Below are 23,926 nucleotides of genomic sequence, written 5' to 3' on the forward strand. Positions count from 1 at the left end.
GAAAGATTTACCACTCAAGCTAGACACACAGCAAAAAAGAAATGTTCGTGAAACAATGGCAAGAATTGTTGTTGAGTGAACTGCCTGTTTATTACTGTAGAAAATATCCACCTTAACAAGTTATTCAGTCTCATATCAAGTCTTTTCCTGTGATGGGATGAGTGCAACATTGATATAAAGTGTTTTGAAAAAAAAGACAAGATAAGGTGATTCAATCCAGGATCCAAATGGATTCATACTTGAATATACATGTTGAAATTTAAATTGTCAGATTAAATGTAATAAATTCAAACTACGATGATGTAATTAAAGAAACTGATGTCTTCTCAGTGCATTAAATGACCATTTCCGAGCCAATCATTACCTTCTTTTGTTTTTTTACACCATGACAAAGAATCTCTCCAAAGGTCTGCCACGTGGGAGCCTCCATGATGCAGACATCTGTCACTTTAATGCACACAAATGATTGAATAGTCCAGGGGCAGAAGGCGAGGATAGGTGGGGGAAGTGGTGAATGTGTGTCACTGTGAAAGGGAGCGCAAGACCCCAAACATCTGTTATCCCATTCGGAGAAGATGGATTATAATTCCTCACCAAAACTGGCTGATTGCCCTTGCAACATCTTGTCTGGCAATTAAGTTGTGATTACAACAGAGAGCAGTCTTAATTCTGAATGGATCAAGATATAGTGTTGTAAAAGCCTGCAGTGACAGAAGCAAATGGATTGCACAGGAGGTGTATGTGTGTGTGTGTGTGTGTGTGTGTGGGTGGGAGCTATGGTTACTGAAGCCTCGACAGAAGCTAAAATCCATGCCATAAAACTTTCAGAGCAGAGACAATCCTAGCTTTCAATTCACATCAATCCCTGACACTGCCTGCAAATTTAGGCCTACTTGTTATTATACTTACACAGGGATGATGCATGCAACACCAGACTGCCTCCTTTGCAGTGTATTGTTAAATGACCAGCCATTTCAGATGGGTGTGTTTACTTTATATAGGCACAGGGCCAAGAGTTAAAACTCCAAATGTCTGGTGAGATGGGTCTGGCACGCTGCAGTATAATTCAATCACAGTGCCGATGCCTCGAGTATGAGAAACCCATGAGAGTTGGAACTGTTTCCAAAAAGGATAAATGCTCCTCAGTAACCATTTCCACTGGAAAACCTCTCACATGAACCTGTTTTCTAACCAAATCCACTCTCATTTCACATTTCCGTTTCCTCACAAACACAGATTCAAACAAATTCTGGGAGAAATGAATGCAGGCAGAACTCCAAATGACATTTCTGATTTATCCCTTGTCAACATTAAGCATAGGCCCATCCCCCCCAATCCAAACACTGAAGACTTTGACAAATGATTCCTGGGCATTCACGCTTCAGTTTATTTGTTTTGAGAAACAAAGATGAGAGATGGGAGAAAGAGGGCAGCAGCTAAGAAACAATAACAACATAGAAACATGATGACCAAAATGTTGGATATTGTCACAGAGGACGATGCTGTGCCTTTGGAAAATAAAACATATTCTACAACTTTGGAAAAGTCACAGTCTCCCTCGTGGTCAATTTAAATCCATACACAAGGTAAATTCAAATGACTGAATGCAAGGTGAATGTAGTTCCAAGTGGCCACATCAAATCACTTTTGGGAGAGACAGAGAGAGAGAGAGAGAGAGAGAGAGAGAGAGAGAGGGAGAGAGAGAGAGAGAGTATAATGTCTTCTTCCAATGAGAGCAGCCTGCATGCGTGCAGCTCTATTTCCGTGCCGCCCCGGCCCTCCCAACGATGATGTAATGTCATGAATATTGAAACAGGTTGCTTGGTGGTCGGGAGGCGCTCGAGTCAGCATCCCTTCTGCCTCCCCATCACCACTATACCCTTCAGCACTCGACAAAACACCCAGAGAAAGGTAAGAAATTCATCTGCTCCATGATTTCCAGGTGATAATCTTATTTCTTTGAGCATACATGTTTGTTTTAGATGGATGTGACAACAGTAATGTGTATGAAGGGCAAATGTCTGAACGTGGTCCACGTTATGTTCTATACTGTCAGGCCTCCTTGATTTACTGTTGCTGCTCCCAGTTGTTTGTGGGTAGAAGACACGGAAACGGAGCTATACGATTTCTTCATTGTTTTGACTTATTTATTATTATTTATTGGATCAACGCTGAGTGAGAGATTGTGTGGCAGGTAGTCGATTTGTTGGTGCTTTTAAAACCAAAGAGTCAAAAGAAAAAAAGGCATTACTTGTGATAACTGTGAAACATGTCGCTGTGTCCGGTGCTTCTGGTACTTTTATAGCTTGAGTAATGAGTCATCGGGCATGTTGGATATGAGGAGTAGGATGGTGGCTGACGGGAAACGGCAGAAGTCCCGGAAGCCTGGATGTGGCTCAAGTAATATCAAGTAGCAGGACCGTCCTTTGTGTCCTTTGTGTCGATTGAGGATCAGATCAGAGGCCACTCAAAACCTTAATTCTGCCAACTGAACAGGCAGGGCGGATTAAAATTGGCTGGCTGCTGCTCCAGATTTAATAGCTAATGACATTGCCTTCTCTTTGCTCTCTCTCTCTCTCTCTCTCTCGCGCCCATTGCCCTTTAGGCAGCACACGTGACGCAAATTACTTTCTAATTGCCCGAGCTGCAGCTGATCTCTCACTCGTCTCCTCAAACAGGGGCTGAACGGCCGGCTGCATAATCACTGGTGGTCACGTAGCCTACCCGTAGGGGCGCTGTCCTATTAGACCTGCTTATGTTTTAAAAAAAACCACAAGGATGCGTTCTGGAATGCCTGTTTTTAATATCTTATTTAACATTTAGCTTTTTAAGTCTAGTCCAAGTAACAAGCTCGCACTATTCAGCCGACCTGTAGAGGATAACCTTTTCTTATTGGGTGTTGTTTCGCCGTAATCCTATCCACATTTGTAGCCTTTGGGTCTGAAAAGTCTATTGTTTTTTTTCCAGCTGCGGGGATACGGGTGAAGGGGATGGATGTTGTTGAGGATGAGCTGAGCCTTTGACACCACGATGAACTCATCCTCTGCCGACTCCCCGCGGCAGCCAGACAATAGCAGCCGGAAGCAGCCGCGGTCGTCGTCTCCGGCTGGGCTCAAAGACGGTGGATCTAAAGCTACACAGAAGGGCAGCAACTCGTCAAAGCCCATCACGTCAAAGCAAGGAGCAGGAGGAGGAGGAGGGAGAAACAGCCGAGGTCATTCTCCCGTCTCCGCAGGCAGGGAGCGGCAGGCCACAGGCGCTCCTGCCGTCAAAGGCGCGGCTGCTGTCCAGGCTGCCGGTGCTGAAAGCCCGACGCTGAGCAGGACCGCGGCGGCGGACAGAGGTGGCATCGACACACCGGAAGACTCCCCCCGCCTTGTCGTCGGTGCCTCCTCGCCCTCCAGAGCAGATCCGAACCGCGTCGTCTCCGATCAGCCTTGCGCATCCAAATCCCCAAAACTGAGGAGCAAAACTTCGAGAGGTGGGGAGGCCGCAGCGGCGACGGCCACGACGAGCGGCAACAAGAAGAGCTCCAAAAGCACGATAGGCTGCGGGCCCGGTTTCTGGAAGGAGGGATGCTTGCAGTCCGAGCTCATACAGTTTCATTTGAATAAGAGCCTGGGGAAGAAAGGGACAAAGATGCAGACGAAATCAGCGACACCGCCGGCCCAGGAGCCGGAGCTGTCCCCCGAGCCAGACCGTCCACAACCGGCTCCACAGCCAGACCAGATGCTACAAGAAGATATTGAGAAGCTGGAGGATGAAAACGACGATCTTAAGGTAAATTGCTAATACATTACAAGCCTGCCAATTTATATTTGTTTAGAAGTCGTCATTTTTAGCGTGCGCAATTGTTGCACCTGTTGAAGGATTTGCTTGCAGGTTGAATAGCGACTACTGTACGTAGCTGCATGCTTTGTCTTTCTTTACAAATGTGTTTTTAAAAGGGCCCGACCAATTCTATTGGGGGGGGGCAAGTTAGATTTATTTATTTTGAGACAAATTTTCCATTTCCCTCTCCGTGTTTTGCAAGGCGGAAATCGAGGAGATGCGTGCAGAGATGGATGAGATGCGGGACACCTTTTATGAGGAAGATGCCTGCCAGCTGCAGGACATGCGCAGAGAGCTGGAGAGAGCCAACAAGAACTGCAGGATCCTTCAGTACAGACTGAAGAAGGCCGAGAGGAAAAGGCACCGCTTCGCAGAAAGTGGCGAGGTGGATGGAGAGCTGCTCAGAAGTCTGGAGCAAGACCTCAAGGTGAGTATGGCGGGTTAAGCATCATTCTGTGAGCACATTCTAACATATGGACCACGAGTAACAACAACTTCTTTCTTTCCTTGTGTCTCTGTGTCATCTGTCTGGGTCCCTCTCTCAGGTGGCGAAGGATGTGTCCGTGCGCTTGCATCACGAGCTGGAGAATGTGGAGGAGAAGAGGACAAAGACAGAGGACCAGAATGAGAAGCTGAGGCAGCAGCTGATACAGGTGGAGGTCACCAAGCAGGTCCTCCATAATGAATTGGAGAAAAGCAAAGAGGTGAAGGGCTGGGAGTGTGTTGTGTGTGTGTTTTTTTTACCTTCTGTTTTTGTGTGCTTATAAATGTGTAATGCAAATTCTATCCTGCTGTATGAAAGGTCAGGTTGAGGATAGATAAAGTGTTTTAATGGCAGTAATGGTGCATTCCAGATTTATGTCCTATTTCCTTTTTAAGATTAGTGCGATACACATACTTACAAACATGACACAATGAATAACAAGTTATTTTTGGGGGTCTTTTTACTTCCAGCCGGTAAAATCACACTGTGATTTCAATTTGAATATTTCACCACAAATGTTCTCGAGGGTGGCTTTAAACAGTCCTGTTTTTCCAGTACTGAGCCTTCACTGCTCCAAAAGAGTTGGATGATATCACTGCTTTCAGTAAGAAGACAGAGAGCTGCTGCTGCTGCTGCTGCTGATGTAACCACTGTTTCCCTGCAGCTCTCACTGAAAAGAAAAGGAAGTAAGGATGGACAGAAAGCAGAGAGAAAGACACCACAGACCCCCATCGAGGTGAGTCAGCATTTACAATATTAGATCATAAAGTCCTGAACTTCAGTGGAGGTGTTTTAATACTGAGGTTGTTTTGCAATGCAATTTTCAAATTAAAACAAAATGTAATATGCACAGGCATCAGATTCCTCATTTGTAGTGAGTGAAAGTAGCATGAGGAGAAACATGACTTCCACAACATTACGATATGAGGCAATGAAAGTGATCCCAGGAATATTGATTTTTTTTTAATGCACGGTTCCAAACTAATTAGAATGTACAAGAGACGTAGCTATATAGCTAACAAGTGTATTTTCTTCTACACACCTCTCTTCTCTCTCCGCAGGAGGAAAATGAGGATCTGAAATGCCAGCTGGCCTTTATCAAGGAGGAAGCCATCTTGATGAGGAGAAAAATGGCAAAGATTGACAAGGAGAAGGATCGACTGGATCAGGAGGTGCAGAAGTACCGCTCCTTCTACGGAGACGTGGACAGCCCTCTGCCTAAAGGGGAGGCTGGAGGGCCACCCACCACCCGCGAATCGGAGCTGAAACTCCGCTTGCGCCTGGTGGAGGAGGAGGCGAACATCCTGGGGAGGAAGATTGTGGAGCTGGAGGTGGAGAACAGGGGGCTGAAGGCTGAACTGGATAACATGAGGGAGGACAGGTACTTTGCTTTCATTCATCAGTTTTTGATTATTGAAACAGAAGGAAAGACTGGATGAAATGTAGTGATAGCTGTAATGGAGAGGAAAAGCATAATATACCCATATTGGGGAGAATTCAGTTAATCCGTAATTTTGGACAATGAAAATATAGTTCATGGTTTAACCAGACAGTATAATGAAACTTTTGTTGAAAAGAGGGTGCTGTAAATTCAATGTCACATTTGTCAATGCGCCTTTCCTCTCCTAGTCTGGCGGCAGCAGGAGTGGACAGCTCTGGTATTGGAGGTCAACAGTGCAGAGAACAGGGCGAGGTCCTGTCAGAGCTGAGGCAGCAGCTTCAGCTGGTGGAGGACGAGGCAGAGCTTCTCCGCAGGAATTTAGCAGATGTGGAAGAAGAGAACAAAAAGGTAGATGGTTTAGACTGTGCTCCAAAAAGGACCAATTTGCTCAACAGTTCCACTGTATTGTTGCTGTAAGATCAAAGGACAAAACTACTATAGTGTGACAAACTACTTCATAACTTGTATGGAAATGCTCCTCTTTAGTTTCTCTGTCTGAGACTGCTATCTGTTCGCTCTCTATTTGAAGCCTTGTTAAGCATCGTGAAGTCTTAAATATTTCTATCAAAATGGCAACAGACCTTAACAATATAAAATATAAATGTTTTCTGATATTACTTGGCAACTTACTGCTGTTTTGATTTCAGCAATGAAAGATGTGAAGTGTCTCCCATTTCCTTGTGTATGTGGTGCTATTATTGGTATCATCTTCAATGACTTCGGGCCTTTCATTAAAGCCGTCTGTTAACTAAGCCTCATACATAAGACATTTAAAATGTGTGAAGTAATACTTGCAGCAGTGAATACGCATGGGAATAACATTCAGTTTCATCTTTAGGTGACGAATGAACTCAATAAACTGAAATACAAGGCAGGATCCCATGAAGCAGGATCGAGACATGGAGGTTTGTTTGTCTTTCATGAAGTCAATGTTGCAGGAGACAAAATAACTGCACTGCAGAGCAAGACATATCTCTTCTTTTTTTTAGCTTGATGAATCTGTATCTGATGAAAAACATGTGTTCACAAGGCCTCCATGGAGCTGCACGCTTTAAGTCTCATTTGCAGAGGTGCTCCACTTTTCATTGTTGCCTTGTTTCACCCCCAGGAGGAGCCGACTCCGCTAAACTGGAGGCCGTCCAGGAGGAGCTGAAAGCCGCACGTCTGCAGATAAATGAACTGAGTGGCAAAGTCATGCAGCTCCAGTACGAGAACCGCGTGCTGCTCTCCAACATGCAGCGCTACGACCTGGCATCCCACCTGGGCATCCGCAGCAGCCCCCGAGACAGTGACGCAGAGAGCGACGGGGGACGGGACGACGACACGCCCTCGGCCTCGGCGGCCCCACCCCGCCTCCTCCCTCCCCCGCGCAAGCGCGAGGGCCCTATCGGAGGGGAGAGTGACCCGGACGAGGTGAGGAACATCCGCTGCCTCACACCGACACGTTCCCTTTACTCACCTGTAGAGAGTCGTTTTTTAGCCAGAAGCCTGAAGGACCGGCAGCAGATGATAGACATCCGCATAGAGGCGGAGAGGCTGGTTCGGACCATCGACAGGCTCATCACTGACACCAGCACTATCATCGCCGAGGCCCGAGTGTACGCCACCAACGGGGAGCTCTTTGCCAGGCTGGATGAGGATGAGGAAGGTGGCAGGTAATAAACACAAAGTGGTTAGGCTCCACACCGTATTTCCCCCTCACACTTTGTTTAACTAGAATTCCAAGCGACATTTCAAGTCCAAACACACTCTTGTGCTCCCCAGGATCAGAGAGCATGAGCTGCTGTATCGGATCACCGCCCAGATGAAGGCCTTCAAGAAGGAGTTGCAGAGCTTCATAGACCGGCTGGATGTCCCCAAACAGGAGGATAAACAGGCAGAGGAGCCACTGTCTGTAAGTTGATGCAAACATATAAAATGATTGACTTTAATGACTGCAGTTTCTGTGTTCTCTAATATGCTTGTTTCTTACGTGCCAATCTGCCTCTGCCCCCCAACCTTTTCATTTAACCATCACACATCCAGATGTTTCAGCCCATTATTTTGCTGATCCTCATTCTTGTTCTGTTTTCCTCACTCTCTTATGCCACCATTTGTAAATTGGTATTCCTTTTCACCCTGTTTTTTGTTCTGTAAAGCACACCCTCGATATCATATTGTGTACATTTTCATTATTTCTTTTTTACTTATACATTTATTTCAATTCTGTTATTTTGAACACGTCACACAAGGCCACTCAAGGTACAGGACATTATCATTTTCCATGTGCGATCCAAGCCACTCATCTACTCGGATGCTTTCAACATTTATTGGAGACCAAACACCGTGGAGCGACAGTGTACCGTTAGGTGAGTATGTCCTTAAACTCTCTGGCTGTGAGTAATGACATTTTTTTCTGACAATCTGAGTTCTGTACTCACACAGTTGTCTTCACCTATTCTGCCTAAGTTGACACTTATCCGGACTGTGTGGGCGTGTACCGACTATGCTTGATTGTCAACTGTCTTATTAACTGACATTATTTTCAGTCTTATTAATACAAGTGGGGACATTATTAATTAATTCATGGCATAGCTCTGTCCAATTTCAACCTGAGTAAAGGTCCTATCAGCCACAATAACTGAAAACACCTGGGTGTGCAGGGCCTTATATTAGATTTTAAATGTTATGTTGTGGTGAAACATGACTTTTTCCATTTTATCGAGTGTCTTTTTATATTTTGTATGGCTCTGTTAAGCCAAAAGGTCATCTTATTTGTTTTACACAACCTATACTTGAATCGTTACTGCTGCAAGTGTGTATTTATGAGGGTTTCACATGACCGCAGCAATAATCTGGTTTATGAGCAGCACAAATGCCGACGTTTGTGTTATGGCTGTTAAAACAATGCACACACACGACACACACACACACACACACACACACACACACACACACACACACACACTCACTCACTCAAGTGCACTCTCACAATAATAACACTGACAAACATTACACACCATCTATTGAAACAAACATCAGGTTTATGTCTCTTTCAAGACCTTCTAAACTGTCTGAGTCATGATAACACGTCACTAAAATCACCCAAACGTCCATAGGGAATATGAATTGTGTAAAAATGCCCTTGGGGTTGGTCTGAAAAAGCAAGCCAGAAATGATCTGAATAAACCAAAGGACCTGACCACCAGGACGGGGGCGGAACCGGTTCACTTCTTTCATCCCAGCGGTGGGATGTTTTACGTCACGTATTAGGGCCAGCTGTGGAGAGAGAGGGGGAGAGAGACGTAGGGGAAACGAGAGAGGGAGAGAGCGAGAGAGAGGAGGAGGATTCTTATTCCCGTTAATGAAAGCATCATTTGAGCTAAAGGCTGTCGCTCTCCGGTTGTTTTTAACTCAGCCACTGCATTCCAGACCAGACTACCTCGTTGGCGGAAATGTTGGCTCTCGTGGCTGTTTTTTAAGGACATTCATTGCAACATTAGGCCTTAAGGAAGAGGTAAGGGTATCTTCATCCAAATGGCACGTGCTTCGCATGGCTTCAGCTGGAAGATCGTTTTAAGTTTGTTTTGGCGCTCGAGCGGCAGTTTTATGTAGAAAAACTGACTCGCGCCTTGATATTAAAGCGTTACTGTGTCGCGAGTAACTAAAGTGCAACGAATACAGACAGGCGACTGTGGGCCCATAGTGGTTAGAAAGCCCTCTTGTGTTATCTCTTCTATCAAGATGAATATAATCCCACCCCTCTTTCCTCGTGTAGTCATCCCCTCATGCTAAATTAGCAGACGAGACATGGCAGAAGGGTGCGAGTACTCCTGCAACGGATGAGGAAAGAGGAAAGGTGGGCCAACTCTTTTTGTACGGTAAAGGTAAGGCACAAAACCGCCTGTTTTGCATGAGCAAGTGACGTGTAACACAGGCCCTCAGGTCCTACTTTAAGTGGTTTGTTGCGGTTAGCGTAGCACGATGCTGTTTTTGGTTTACTTATCAACAAGTCTATCACGAGGCAAATGGTTTTGTTGCCATGGAAACAGCGCAAGGTGGTATCCTGCGACGCAATTGGAGCGATCCGGTGTTGACTAATGGACGCTCCTCTGCTGCTGCTTCCAGCTCGCTGGCTCTCTCGGAAAATAAACTCCTGGCTACAGCGGGTAAAAATACTCCGCCGCTCTTACATCAGTGCGCCCCGTGATATTTTTGGGAACGTCTGCCACGCGCGTCGGAGGGGCTATTGGTTGTCTGTCTTTTGCCAGCGCTGGACTGTCGCCCGCAGCTCCGAGAGGGGGCAAAGAGACGAGATTTGAAAATGTAAACGGGAAAACAGCGCAGCGGTGCAGCAGCGAGGAAGTCTGTGAGATAAAAGATTACAACAAAATAACAGGGCGCCGTGGGGACAAACTAATAACGGCTTGACCTTGTCTCTGTGATGGACAGGACCAAAGCGTCCAGTCCCGTCGCCTGTATGAGCACAGTGACTGCTGCCCGGAGCGCTGCTGTGCGGCATACGGGGGATTTGGCCGGGTTTGGATAATTGGCGCTTTTACGCACGCGACCGGTCACACCAACTGAAAAAAAGTTGGGAGATGGCATTGTCTGCTGAACTTTATCAGACATTATTTCACCTGGTGCTTTACACGGCCGAAATGGATACTTTGTGTTTTTAAAGTTGTTTTTTAAATGTTTAATTTGAACGCGCTGGAGAAATGTGGAGCGCGTTAATGAACGGCTCGGGGCTGCACGCTGGTGGGGGCGGAGCTGGTGGGGGCTACGTCCCGTCTCAGGGATGGGAGTTTGTGCCGTGCTCCGGGATGGAGAGGGCGGATAGAGGCAGGGGGAAGAGTCGCAGCCCGTCGAGGAGGATCTCCTCTCCGCCCACCGTCTTCAGTCACATCTACGAGTCTCAGTTCGGCGCTCCGCCGGGTGGAGGAGAAGGTGGAGCAGGGACACAGCTTGAGATCCGCAGGGGACAAATATGGCCGGGGCCCGAACCCCAGCAGCAGCAAACACAACACACGCGGCTGAAAAAGAAATTTGAGGATTTGAAAAAGCGACACGTTAAGGATAAGGAGGAATGGATGCGCGAGAAGGAGTCATTGTTGAGAGAAGTAGCTGACATACAAGTGATTGGATATATTTACACCTTTTGAAAGCTAAATATACTTCTGTGTGTGCCTAGTGCGTGTGTGGTACACATGCATTCTTTTTTCTGCAGTATTGAATGGCAATAAGTTGCAGTTTGTCAATGATGCCTAATTTGAAGTCGGTGAATTTGTTGTGTTTTGTGGTTTCATATCTTATATTCCCAGAATATTCTTCAGGGCTTCAAATTTAAATTGTGATACACCAGTGTAAGCATCAGTTTAGTATAACGTTTTTATTTCCTTCTCATTTCCTCAGTTCCTACTGTAAGTTTCAAATATGCTTGTTCCTTTGGTTGACAAGATTGCTGCAAACTGTTTCCATGCAGGGAGGGGAGAACCGGAGGATTCTGCTGGAACTGAAGACAGTTTTGGAGGAAGTGCAGGTGGAGGTGAAGAGAGAGGAGGAGAAGAGGAGCGAGCTCCAGCTGCAGTACACCAGAGACAGATGTGCCTGGGAGCTGGGGAAGGCCGAGCTCAAATGCAGGATTGAGCAGGTAACTCGGGGATGATGATGACTGTGATTTGTGAGTGTTATTTTGGGGGTTTAAGACTGTATTCAAAAGCATCTGCACACAAATACTTAGTCATTGCAGACTGTTTGTGTGTGTTAGAGCGATGTATGCATTACTGCACGCAAAGAATGCTTTATTTAAATTCTTATCTACATTGTTTCTTGTGTTAGTATATTTGTGTATTGTCATATGTCTGCGTGTGACGAGCTATTCGCTACTCGTCTGGCCTCCAGGTTGGTGTAAATTGGGATTGCCACATTTGCAACCCACATTGGTGATTAGTTGACTCAATCGTCAGATTTGTAAAACTGAGTTTCTCCACAAAGAATCGCACAAGAGCACGACTTTAAATATTGTGTTGACCAGAGATGCGCTCATATGTTTCTTGAAAATAAGTCGTTTGGCATTAAAAAGTATAATGAAGACAAACCTGGCTGCTTTTAAGTCCTTTATAATTAAAATAAATTAGGCCCCAGGATACGACCCTGTGGCACCCCACATCACATGGCAGGGTGATAGGTCCCCTGGCATCCATCCAACTTAAGCCTCAGTTCAGACAAAAGATTTGCAGTGAGGAGACGGACGTTATCCTCGCTCAGCCAGACACAGACACCCAACTTGGCTTTTTAACAGCTAACTCTAAGTAGATAATATAACCTTTTGTTGCCTTGGACAGCTACTGTTAAGTGTTTCTTTAAATGACCAGAAAATAACTTCGAGTTAAGTTTGCATACCAGTGCCATGCTGTGTCAGGAGCACTCGAAGGACCATGCATGGCTATTCTTCAAAGCAAAGTGGCTTTGAGGATTTAGCTTATTTTCTGGTTATATCAGAAGATAGATTTAGTTGGTTGCTTTTGATCCTGGGAAGTTTGTTCAGACTTAGATTTCTCTGTCTGCTGACTTGTGTGTCTCGGTACTCGTCACATGTCTAGTTTTCTGTGATCGTTCAACCCCATATGATTCCCATCAAAGACTTAAAACTGATTGGCGACGCATTCACCCGTTACACAGCGCAAGTCCTTCGTCCTCAGAAGCTAAAAGAAAAATCTAACGATCCTCTGAGTGAAGCCATGAAGCACAGAAACCTGGTGCTGGAAACTAACGAGGTGGCGCAACGATACTTTAGATAAGTTGGACAAGACCACTGCTGACACGATGACACAGGAATGCAATATAGTAAAATGGTTTTCCCAGCACTGATGGTTTAACCACCATAATGTCATTCTCTCTGTGTGAGTAGATGGCACAAGGTTACTGTTCAGCTCTTCTCTTTGTCCTGCTGGCTCGGTGCCTTCTCACGGTGTGGTTGACAGAGAGCCTTATAAAAACAGACTTTTACTGTTCTGTTTTGCTTTTGTAAAGCCCATTGTGGCTGTGGGAGAAAGCAGCCTAATCTATTGCAGGAGGTTATGCCATGATGCCACACACACACACACACACACATTGATGTTATATATTAAGATGCTGATGTGCATGTAAGAAATCTTTATTTGAGGCAGTTGAGTTGCTGCTTCTGAGAGCTTTGACACTCTGAAGATGCATTGATGTTTTGTTTCTTCTATATATTGGCAAAGTACACATGGAAGTATCTTGTGTGTTTTACTGTATGTGTGTGTGTGTGTGTGTGTGTGTGTGTGTGTGTGTGTGTGTGAACATCCAAAGTGTACAAACATTTTGAATGGATCATGCGCACACACACACACATGCAGACATTTCTATACTCATTGCACAAACAGACCAAGGGGAAATGTGTGTTGGAGTGAAGCCATGCTGGGCAGGGTTAGCTCCATTGTAAAAGTTGTTTTGTCTTGATGCCACATCCTGCCACAGTTTATAATTTTGGTACGTGTTTACCAAGTGCTAATCTTGCTCATCAGGTTCAAGATGCATCAAGACAAGTTTTCTGAAATCATTCACAGCTTACAAATCAAATGACTAATTTACAGACTTCACAGACCTTTAACTAGCTTGTATCCCTAATGGGGACGTATAGAGTGAACTTGTAACAGGTCTATAAACAAAGTTTGGTCTGCTTTTAGTTCAAGACAGCAGGTTTAGATGTTATGCAGCTGATAGACGAGGTTGTTGACATCATATTTTCTGTAATCCATGTAATTCACTTGCTATATTTAGACAGAACACAAAAATGTGTAGCTGATAATCGTTTCACTTTTGTTTTATAAATTGCTGAGCAAATATCATGTGGGCGACTCAGAAATAGGCTAGAATGAATGGAAATCAATGCAAGGAGCATCAGTAGAGGTCAGTAGAGCAAAATGGGTGTGACTTAATGTCCCTTTGAAGTAAATGTGAACAATTTCAGCATGAGTGACAAACTCCTGTCGTTTTCCTCACATTGGCTTCACTGTGTCAGTGCAGGGAAGATCCCATTTTTGGCTCAGACGGAGGGTGTTGAGGATGTAGCAGGTAATGGTTTGAATGCTGATACTGATCACACCAATAACAATTTGAAACAGATTTGAAAAGTGACTGTAGAAGGAGTGTCAGAGGAATACTATGGAGGATTATCCAAGCAGCCAAGTGTATTATGGAAACCTAAAGTTAGTGTATGGAACGAGTGGTGGTTACTTAGGGACCTGGGTCCAGTAAGTTTGAATTTTGAGGTCACTTTAAGTAATGCCGTAAGTGAAATGGCATTTGCATGTTGTCACGATGAAGATGTCCTTATCTGTGAGAGTCTGCTTAACTCCATGGACTTAAGTGCTACATAATTGCTTCATAATTGAAGTTTTATGCATAAAATGTCCACATTTTCCATATTTTTCCATATTGTTAGCTGTGGTTAGCAGCTAGTTTTGGTCCCTTTTGTTGGTCATCTGATTGGTCAAGAAACTGAAGCTCTGTAGCTACAAACAGTTCAGTCAAATCATGATATCATTTTGAATTTGGCTTAGTTGATACTCTCATTTATTTGCTATACCAGAGTTCTAACTGCAAATAATTAAGCATCAACACAGTTGTAGCTTATGAGCAGTTGCATTCTTGTTCTATTCTTGAGATTTTAATTACACACCTTTCTCCACAGCGGGCTCTGGCTGTGAATGTAACTGTTGTTTGTTGTTTCCAAATCTTTTTTTGGGCACTCCTACCACCAAATACGAAGTACGCATCCAAGGCAGTGGTCTTAGGCCTGATATTTCCCTGCATATTTCTCCGCACGCCACTGATTTATGAATGCCGCTGGCAGCTATAGGAGACATCTCATTCTGCCTTAGCGGCCAACTCCCCCCTCCTCCTTTTACCTCGTCCCCCCACCTCCCCTCGGAATGTGACATTGTACAAGGCTGTGTGTCCGCTATTTATAGTGGGTCACCGTGGTGACACGGTTACCTTTATATCCCCTTTTCCATACAGCGACAGACAGGGTGCCCAAGAGTATCAGGAGTTGGCTCCTTGAGAAAGACGTGTGCTTGCATGGGTGTGTTTTTTCCCTGAGCTGGGTCTAATGATGTTGAACTATGTCCCTGTTTGCATGCAAAGGGCCTCCAGAGGTTTCTTTTTAAGAAGACTGTTTCAGCTCTGACTCCAACCCTCTTATTTATGCACTTTCACTATTTGTTTACATTTGGATGTTTGAATGGACTGTGGACAGCACCCATCAGCATCCGTCTGTAATTGTGGAGAAAAGAGCCACAGGCAGACAGAAAAGGGGTTGACATGTTTTTTTACTCCATAATTTCATGACCCCAGGCCACAGGCAGAAATAGCACCATGACCCAGGCTTGTATGAAGGCTTTGGTGGCTGTCTGTGACTGAACACTTAAATAACACACTCGGGAATGCTCGTATGCATTCTCTCCCTCTTTCTAACACACACACACTACATTGACATGCACATGTATGCTCATGTACAGGCATTGTCTTGGGCTCTTTCCAGTTCCAAAGCCAACATTTTTTTACGAGTAACAAAAATGCACATATTCACCGCAGGAAGCACAGATCTATGTACTGAAACACACCCGTATTATTAAATACTTTAAAAGAGGAAAGCCTCTCAATCAGATCATTTCCTTGTATTATCTCATTGGTAGAGGACATTTCGGATTAGTTTTCCTAACACCATTATCTCATCTAGAGGTACAAATCAGACCACCAAGACTTCAATCTTTGATGTTATGAAATTCAGTCCGTTTTTAAGCCTTTTAAAAAAAGAGAACATCCTTTGACTTAAGGTTTTGGCTGCAACACAGTGACATTCTCAAGGGAAATGCCCAGGGTATTCTCATTGAAATAAAATTGTCCAATTAAACCTAATAAAATTGGCATTTTTCTAATTTGTTGAAAGGAATCAGGAGTTCTGTTTAATTTGTGTTGAGAGATCCTCTTTGTATGAATATAATTTGACTGAGGCCACATGCATCCTTTGGAGTATTTTGATGTGCATGAATCTGCCATATCCTGCACTGCATCCTGTGTAAGGGAAGCACCATAGAAAAGAGACTTGAACCCTGAACCCAGGAGCCCTCTATGTGAGTTCTTACAGGATATTTTCATCTTTCAATCCTCTCTTTTCTCCCTCTTCCATCCTCTGAACCCACTCACACTCGTCCCCATGGTGCATTATCCCCCCACATCCTCCGCCTTCTCTTCCTGCCACTCCTGCATTCTCTTCATTCCGCTTTTAACAAATCCTTTCACTCATGCCTTGCTTGTCTCTTCATCTGGCTTATCGCCACTGACTTTTTTTCTCCACCGTCTCTCCCACTCTTTCCCCTTCCATCTATCTCCCTGCTGCTTTTCTCTCTCCTCCTCTGTGCCCTCTGCACTCCCTGTCTGTTTCCTTCTCTTCAGTTGGAGGATAGAGAGGGTGCTGGGTTTATCAGCGGTGGGGTCCAGTCAGCAGCAGGTCCCGGCTCTGTGGCGTCACGAAGACAGCACGGCGAGACATCCACACTCCGCCGAGAGAGGGAAGAGCAGCGGAGGCTCCTGGCGGACACGCATTCGACGGCCATGGACCTGCGCTGCCGCCTGGAGCACAATGAGAGTGACTGGTTAAGAGAGAAAGCAGAGCTGCTGGAGAGGTTTGACGTGGAGAGGAGGGAATGGGATTGCCAGCTGAAGGATATGCAGAGGAAAATAGAAGTGGTAAGGTGCTCCGAGTGTGTTTGAATGATAATATTTCTGCGTTTTGTCTTGGTTTAATTTATTTGATTTTGAGTTACAGTTGGATTTAGGTAAAAGTAAGTCATGAATGACTGGATAAAGGAAAACTCTGAGAAGTATGTGATGCCAATTCCCAACTTATGAGACTTGTGCATGAGATGTGGCTTCCTATGCAATGAGCGGCCTACAGTGCGTAACGCTTCCCTCCTACACATCCTGTTCACCATCAACACTGTCAAAACAATATCCCCGATCAGTGCAGCTGCAGGGTTTGAGGCAAGGAAGGAGTGGAAGGAGGAGTGCGAGGGTTCTGCTATTTCTCTGATATCTCTGTGTAATTAGACAGAGGCAGTGATTTAGCAAGCCATGACCTGGAGTGATGTAAACCGAGAAGCAACATGATAATAAACCTTCCTGTCTTACATGACAGTAAATATCTCTTGGATGTCTTGACAAAACAAGTTCCTGAAGCTCCAGGAGAAGTCTTCAAATTGCTGGCCTTAGTTGCTGCCCTAATATAAAAGTTGAATGGTGGAGTTGGATGAGAATAATTAAGCAAGAAAGTATAACTTGATAAGACTGGTCAAAGAGGGAATTAGAGCAAATGAATGGACCAGAGAGAGGGACAAAGGTAAAGAATGAGATAGTGTAGGTGACAAAGCCAGAGTCCAAATCTGACATGCCCAGAGGAGCAGCTTAGTGTTTTGAATGAGGGAAGCCACACAAAAGTAGCTGGAGAGAGTCCTAAAGCACGGGAACAGCTTGCTAAGAAAAGAACATGTGGCTCTCTCATTTGCCCGTCCGAGACCAGAAAATGAGAGAGCAAAGCAGCAGAGGAATAAAGCGGGCTAAAAGGCAGTAGTCCCATCTAGACATAACGTGATGGGAAGGGAGCCCAGTCAACATGCAATAGTTACTATTTTGGGATTCCACTGGAGGAGACCAGAGGTTATCCAATTTAATTTGAAAGAATTCTTTGAATGTTTTTTTTTAATCCTCTGCGGTCTAAAAATGTCACAAGATTCGCTGCTATGCTGTCTCGACTTCACATCACCCCGAATTAGTTTGTGAGGGACTGTGTGCAGATGCAGTATTGTACTGTTAGTATAATCATATGCCATCCTCTATGTTGTCATAGGCATTCACTGAGAGTAGAGTCAATATATATGCCATACACTGACTTAGGTGTACATTTTTGATCTAATAGATAATATAAAAGAATAGTATCGTTAGATAAAACGTGTTTCTGATTGACATAATTGTTGATTTGTTTAGTGTTATATTGTTTATGCTCAATATTTGCAAAATCAAATGTTGAAATTCATCTTAAAAGAATACACTTTAAATTACAAAAGTACAATGTTCCATTCCACATAGGACTAATCCAGTATAGTTGATGAAAAAAAATGATGACCTCAGTTGTTCTTCCTATTTCTAGCTGTACTGTGACGTGAGAACCAAGCGAGAAGTGCAGGGCAGTGGGAGGCAGGACGACAACGATGATGTGCACAGGCTCAGCATTCGCTCAACCACCTCCGGCTCCAGTCTGCTCAGTGACAACGAGCCGCTCAGCAGCAGCAGTCAGTCAGAACCAAGCAGACATCCACCTTTACCTGGTTTTGGTCACAACAGAGACCTCAGTGGCAGGGATTGTGTTGGCAGAGATGGTCACCACTCCAGCTGCTTCCAAGCAGACAGCCTCTTTGGATATGATATTGGGGGTCAGTTCACTCATTCACAACCTGAGCTGGTGGATGAGTTAAGTTCTAGAGGCACTTGGCAGCAAGACTCAGCCACCGATGGCAAGCAAGCTGCGGATACAATAGAGCTGGAGGCTATGTTTCATGGAGCGCCTGGATGTGGAGTGCCACAGAAAAATGTCTCAAACAGTAATGAAAACAATATCCATGTTCATCCTGAAGAAAAGCCTCTCTGGGCAGAGCTGAGCTACGGCAGCGACAAGAAGAGGAACACCACTGCTCTCAATGCTGTGAGTGATTCAAAGGAAACACTATATTTATACACAGTTTAGACACATCGGTGTTGTCGTCATTCCTTGTCTTTGCTTTTTGCTCTGCTGACACAAACTTGTTTGATCATCGGTGTTCCTGTATTCTCCTCTCTGTCATTCCTTTGTTTCTTTGAATAGATGATCCTCCTTATCTACCACATCCTCAGGTTTAAGTTTTAGTTTTTTTTAGTTTTAGTTTTTCAACAATACATAGTATCCAGCATGTCTCATTGTATCTCTGTCTCCCCATCTTTGTGTCTCAGGCTCTGAAGGAGATCGCCCGTGTAAGCGAGGAGCTTTGCAGCTACCAGGACGAGATCAGAAGGAAGAGTGGGGATAAGAGGTAAATAAATCCCCTCTACTATGTTAACTTCCTGGCGTGAACATGGAACTATGATAATCACTGTACCTGTTATGTCTTGATACAATAAGGGTAAATGCATTTCACTGTTTCATTCTCTTCAGGAATCGATCTGAATCCCTGTGCCTTCCTGAGGAGAGCAAGATGTTGTTCGGCCGCGATAAAACCCGGCTGGAGGTCGATGAAGCTCCCTGCGAACTCAGCCAGATTTGCGATGACCTCCGGGCCTTGGAGAGGGAAAACTGGATCACCTTGTCACCAGAAAGCACCTGGAGGGCAGACAGAGGGCCAAGCAAATCCTGGATAGCAAACACTGCTGATCCAGAAAGCCACGGAGTAGCAAAGACAAGCCCTGGATTACTCTCAGAGATTGTGTCACAATGTCCAGCCGTCCCTCCCCGCACCTCCTCCTGGAATCTGAGCTCTCCCACTTTTCCTGACACAGAACTTTACATCCCAGAATCCCCCACGATGACAGTGAGGAAGTGCCATAGTCCCTGTGTTCTAGTTGACAAAAAATGTAGCAGCCCATCTATTGTCAGGAAGTTTGAGGCTATGCTACAGGAAAATGAAGGAAAAGTTTTGATAGACGGTGTTGTAGCATCAAGCCCCGTACCTGCTAAATCTGAATGTATTAATAAGGGCTGCTGCCACAATCGCTGGTCCTGTGACGCAAGCAAGTTCACAAGCAGTAAGCTGTCGACTTACGGGACTGTCCAGAAAAGCTTCTCTGAAGTCAACATATTGACTGCTGGCAAGAACTTGCGCTCAGATTACTGCCCTGGTGTTGGGAGCCTAAAAAGCCCTGAGCTACAAATACCTCAGATTGTCAAAGAATTACCTTTAGATTTGCTCTTGTCCTCTCTTGAAATACCACCTGCTGGCCCCAACCTCCACGGCTCCAAGAGAAACATAATGCTGGAACAAAAAACAGCTGAGTTCAACAGAACCTTGTTTCAGGCTGAGATGGGCCGTAGAGGCGTAGAAGGACGAGACAGTTTTACAGTAACAGATGCCTGCTCTGTGGGTTCTCCAACTTGTGCATCAGATGAGATATTACCTCCCGGGGAGACAACATTTCAGCCACTTTGTACTGATGTCACCACTAGCGTCATGGGTGTGCATCCTGAAATCGCGTTGTCTCTTTCCACCTCAAATTCCACAATTCAGAACCCCGAGGTCCAATCAAGGCGAATGAGATGTGGTGCTGAAGGCCAAGGGGTAAGAATGAAGCAAGGAATCCTTTCTGACCTTTCATCTGAGCAGCCAAGGCTTGGAAACAGTGTGGAGACAACGCACCATTGGGAGGTCAAGCACAAAGTTCAAACAGCATGCAGTCCTTCCAGGAAAGCACAACACAGAGCGGCCACAGAGGCTCTGTTTTCTGAGCCTGTCTTGCCTGCAAATACCCAGCCAGGTCAGAGTGTGGATGGTTCCAGCTCCGAGAATGAGAATCCCCACGGAGCGAAGTCAGTTGGTGTCTCACTCCAGCAGCCGTCTGCTGAGAACAAACAAAGACAGATGACACAGCCAGGGCAGCAGGCACAGCTACGGCATGCGTCGGCTTTTCCTTCCCAGCCTGACTCCTCCAGACCCGGGCCTCGAATGATGAACGACCATCCCTGGAAGGCCCTCACTCTGGCTGCGTACCCACGGCCAGAGGGATCCAGATCCAACTACGGGGCAGTGGAGAGGATTCTGAAGAATTATGAGAGTGCAGCCCGGGCTCACCAGAACCAGAACCAACCCAACGAGATGGATTCTAGTCCCAACGCCAGTGTCAGGCAGGAGGAGAACGTGACCGAACTGGACATGCTGGACATTGACCCTCTGCCCTTACCTCCCACTCTGAGACACACACAGACTTCAAGCTCCTCACAGAAGCACACCACACATGCACAGTTCAGCAGCCACAGTGCCATGGGTGTGAAAGAGGTACATCTAACAGTGCAGGTGGGTAGAGTCTGAAAAATACAGTCTGTATACACACTTTCACATGTAAGCACCCGCCTTGCTGCTCAGCAGGTGTGCTATTCACCGTACAGATGTTAACATTTGGAATGAAAAGAGTTGAATGCATTTTTTTAGGTCATGGCCAATTACACCAGTAGACCTGGGTGAACTCGCACATTTCGTTCTGTCTCATTCCATTCTGAAACACTAAGCGATTGCCCTTGACTGGGGACGGCTCCGGTGGGAATGTTGTTTATTTCTGGTGTGTGCTAAGAGACAGAAGCAGGCCAAAGCCTCCATTATAATCTGGGCATCTGGGCCATTCTATTGCTTAAAGGCTCGTGACAAAAGGAACTGGCGGTGTGGCATATAAAGTACTTGCCACAGGAGATTTATCACCCTCAACAACATACTTGTCTTTCATCTTCCAGTCCTTCCATGGGGCCTCGTAGTGGAAGTGTTTTTCTGGCCTTTGTGTAGTAATTATAGAAGTATCTGCAAGAAGCCAGCTGACTAAATGCCCTTGGCAGAGCTGAAGTGATCACGCTGCTTTAAAGTCATGCAAATGGTAAAGAAATCGGGGGAGAGATTATCAAGCCCATTTGACTTCATGAAAATAATTTAATTAGAGGCACCGCTTTAGTTTAACCTTAACCGAGGAGTACTGTCCAAAATGCAATGCTGTACCGAGTACGGTATTCCACTTCAGATGCTTTTCTCTCGACTTAAAAGAATAGGATCTACTTGTTTGACCTTTCCACATGAGCGTGTTCCTGTTTGAAATATGCCTGTTGTTTCCTCCAGGGTCAAGAAGACTTCAGATGGAACACGTGACAAAATGTAAAGTATCTTGAGTGTGTGAGTTTAAATGTTGATGGAACGGTGTGATAATCCTAAATGGTAATTCATTTGTTTCTCCACAGGAGAACGACGTGACCCCCGTCTCCTCCTCAGCTCAGAAGAACTTCTCCAGGCCTGCCCGTCCAACCAACCGACGCCTCCCCTCCCGATGGGTCAGCCGCTCCCCCACTTCCTCCTCCTCCTCCTCTCCCTCTACCACCCCTGTTGTGCCTCCATCCTTCGCCCTCCAGAAACACAGTTCCTCTTTTACCTACTCGCACGCCTTTCACATGGAGACTGTCATTATTTGACCTCCACCTCCCCGTATGATTGAACCAACGAGAAGCCCTCAGCGACAACCTCAGAACACTGAACGTTCCTTTTCATTGCTATTGTACATACCACACCCAGACTGCTTCTCCACTCCTACAGACTCAGAAGTGCTTTAGTTCACCAACTCACCTTTTAGAATGTATGTGGCATCCAGCAGAGACTAACTGACCAAGGATGCAAGGAAAGGATCTGAAGCAGCTTCACTTATTCAGCAGTGTGCTCCGATGAACCCGCCTGATGAACCAGGCATCATGCGTAGCCTCAGAGGACAATGAAAACGCGTCATTCATTCATGCCAACCATCGGAATGGATGTCCTTTACTCTGGTCTGGATTCTAGCCTGGACTAGTGTAGCCTTGCAGATCTGCCAACAGACCTTCTGCTACTGCTTAGTTCTATATACTGCATTTACACCTTTAAAGTCATACTTGGTCATATTCAAATGATCCAAATACTTCCAGACAAAATTAAATCCAGGATGATGTATTAAATACGTACTGTATTTTGTGCGCAACATGTTTTGTGTACCTTTTGCACAAACTATCATGTTTCATACACAATATGCAGCATCATGGATTCATGGATAGAGATAAAGGCAGTGGAGCAGAGAGTTCCCCGTGGCATCACTCTGTGTGCTGAATTAAGCCGTGTTAGTTTCTGCCTTCTTGAATATGTCCTACAGTACATGCCTGGACTGTACCTTGCCTGTGACTAAAACACTTTGCTTTACATTCATGACTGGCTTTACATTTTTCATTACAGTAACACGAAAATGTGAACGTGAGGTCCTTTTTTATAACTTTGTACCAAAGGCTGGTTTTTTTTTCTGCATTTTCCTGATTTGAAAATGAAATACATTGTTTGTGACAGCATTTATTTTTGCTGTCCCACCCATTGCTTATGTTTTCCAATCAAAATGTATGTTAAACACCGTTCACGAGAGCCTGCTTTTGTGCTTAACACAAATAATGATGCTTATGTAAAACAGATTAAAAGGCCTTTTTCTACTTTTACTAATTCTGAATGGTCACATATCAGGACATTACTCAGCTGAGTAGTACAGTCAGTTTTGTGGGTGAAAGTGGTGAACCATATGATGAAGGTGATACCTTTGCTGTTCTTTTTGTGTAATAAACATAAGGACTTACATATTTCTCCTCTCTTTTCACATCACATACCAAAATACCTACAGTTGCACCATACTTGAACAATACTGTATGTGGTGTTGTCATGCTGTGCAAGGAGCATTATTATAAAGTAGTATTTAAGAAGTTGAATGACCCTTTAGACAAACCAGTTTAGTCTTATCTAACTTGTGTGTTTTGATTTTCTCAAATAATCTTCAATGATTGAATTGACACACTACAGGTTAAGCCGACCTTGCCACTGTGCAGTTGCCTTGCCCCAGTACAGCGCTCTTCAATCCCACAATAGGACCAATAAGTCCTCAACATCAATCAAACATGGCACAGTAATATCTTTGCATCGAGAGGAGTCCTAGGTGACCGTTGGACTCACAAAGATGAAGTACCAGAACCAAAGGACTGTCTGGCTGCTTCAATCTTGTTGGCGGACATCTCTGGTGACACTGTGATCTCTGCCTTTGAGTGATCGCTGCAGAGCTACGTGATGGGAGCAGAGGGAGCACCTATCTCTTTGATAGTGTGGGTGTGTGTTCAGTATGCATGCACTCCTCCATAAATCCTTCTGCATTCCTTTTTCTAAATGTGTGATTTTTGTTTGCGTCAGATGGTGTATTTGTGTTTCTGTCTACAACATGAAAACACTACTTTACTGCACTGGTTTTGCACTTCACACACACACATACTGTACATGCCCATCGTCTTACATAAACATTAAGGGACAGGCACACACACACACACACACACACACACA

At 45.0% G+C, this 23,926-nt stretch overlaps 3 protein-coding genes across 3 annotated transcripts in view; 2 read left to right on the forward strand and 1 right to left on the reverse strand.

The window, feature by feature from the left end:
* Positions 1-1,746: 1,746 nt before the first annotated feature.
* mtcl3 (MTCL family member 3) lies at positions 1,747-11,307 on the forward strand. The gene is made up of 12 exons (XM_031873753.1): positions 1,747-1,911; positions 2,968-3,780; positions 4,034-4,258; positions 4,377-4,535; positions 4,980-5,051; positions 5,377-5,696; positions 5,945-6,104; positions 6,595-6,661; positions 6,865-7,411; positions 7,521-7,650; positions 7,782-8,104; positions 11,221-11,307. The coding sequence occupies exons 2-11, from the start codon at positions 3,031-3,033 to the stop codon at positions 7,890-7,892; spliced, it is 2,541 nt and encodes an 846-aa protein (XP_031729613.1). The 5' UTR covers positions 1,747-1,911; positions 2,968-3,030; the 3' UTR covers positions 7,893-8,104; positions 11,221-11,307.
* mtcl3a (MTCL family member 3a) lies at positions 10,447-23,176 on the forward strand. Its single transcript, XM_031873752.1, has 6 exons — positions 10,447-11,388; positions 16,221-16,514; positions 17,971-18,522; positions 18,807-18,886; positions 19,009-20,857; positions 21,781-23,176. The coding sequence occupies exons 1-6, from the start codon at positions 11,215-11,217 to the stop codon at positions 22,006-22,008; spliced, it is 3,177 nt and encodes a 1,058-aa protein (XP_031729612.1). The 5' UTR covers positions 10,447-11,214; the 3' UTR covers positions 22,009-23,176.
* Positions 23,177-23,587: 411 nt separating this feature from the next.
* The window catches only part of rspo3 (R-spondin 3), a 6,944-nt gene continuing 6,605 nt past the window's right edge, over positions 23,588-23,926 (reverse strand). Inside the window, exon 5 of the mRNA XM_031873734.1 lies at positions 23,588-23,652. Within this exon, the coding sequence (XP_031729594.1) occupies positions 23,588-23,652 (65 nt within the window). The remainder of the gene's footprint in view (positions 23,653-23,926) is intronic.

The sequence above is a fragment of the Anarrhichthys ocellatus genome, unplaced genomic scaffold (genome assembly GCF_004355925.1).
Source record: "Anarrhichthys ocellatus isolate YVR2014 unplaced genomic scaffold, GSC_Weel_1.0 scaffold74, whole genome shotgun sequence".
NCBI lineage: Eukaryota > Metazoa > Chordata > Actinopteri > Perciformes > Anarhichadidae > Anarrhichthys > Anarrhichthys ocellatus.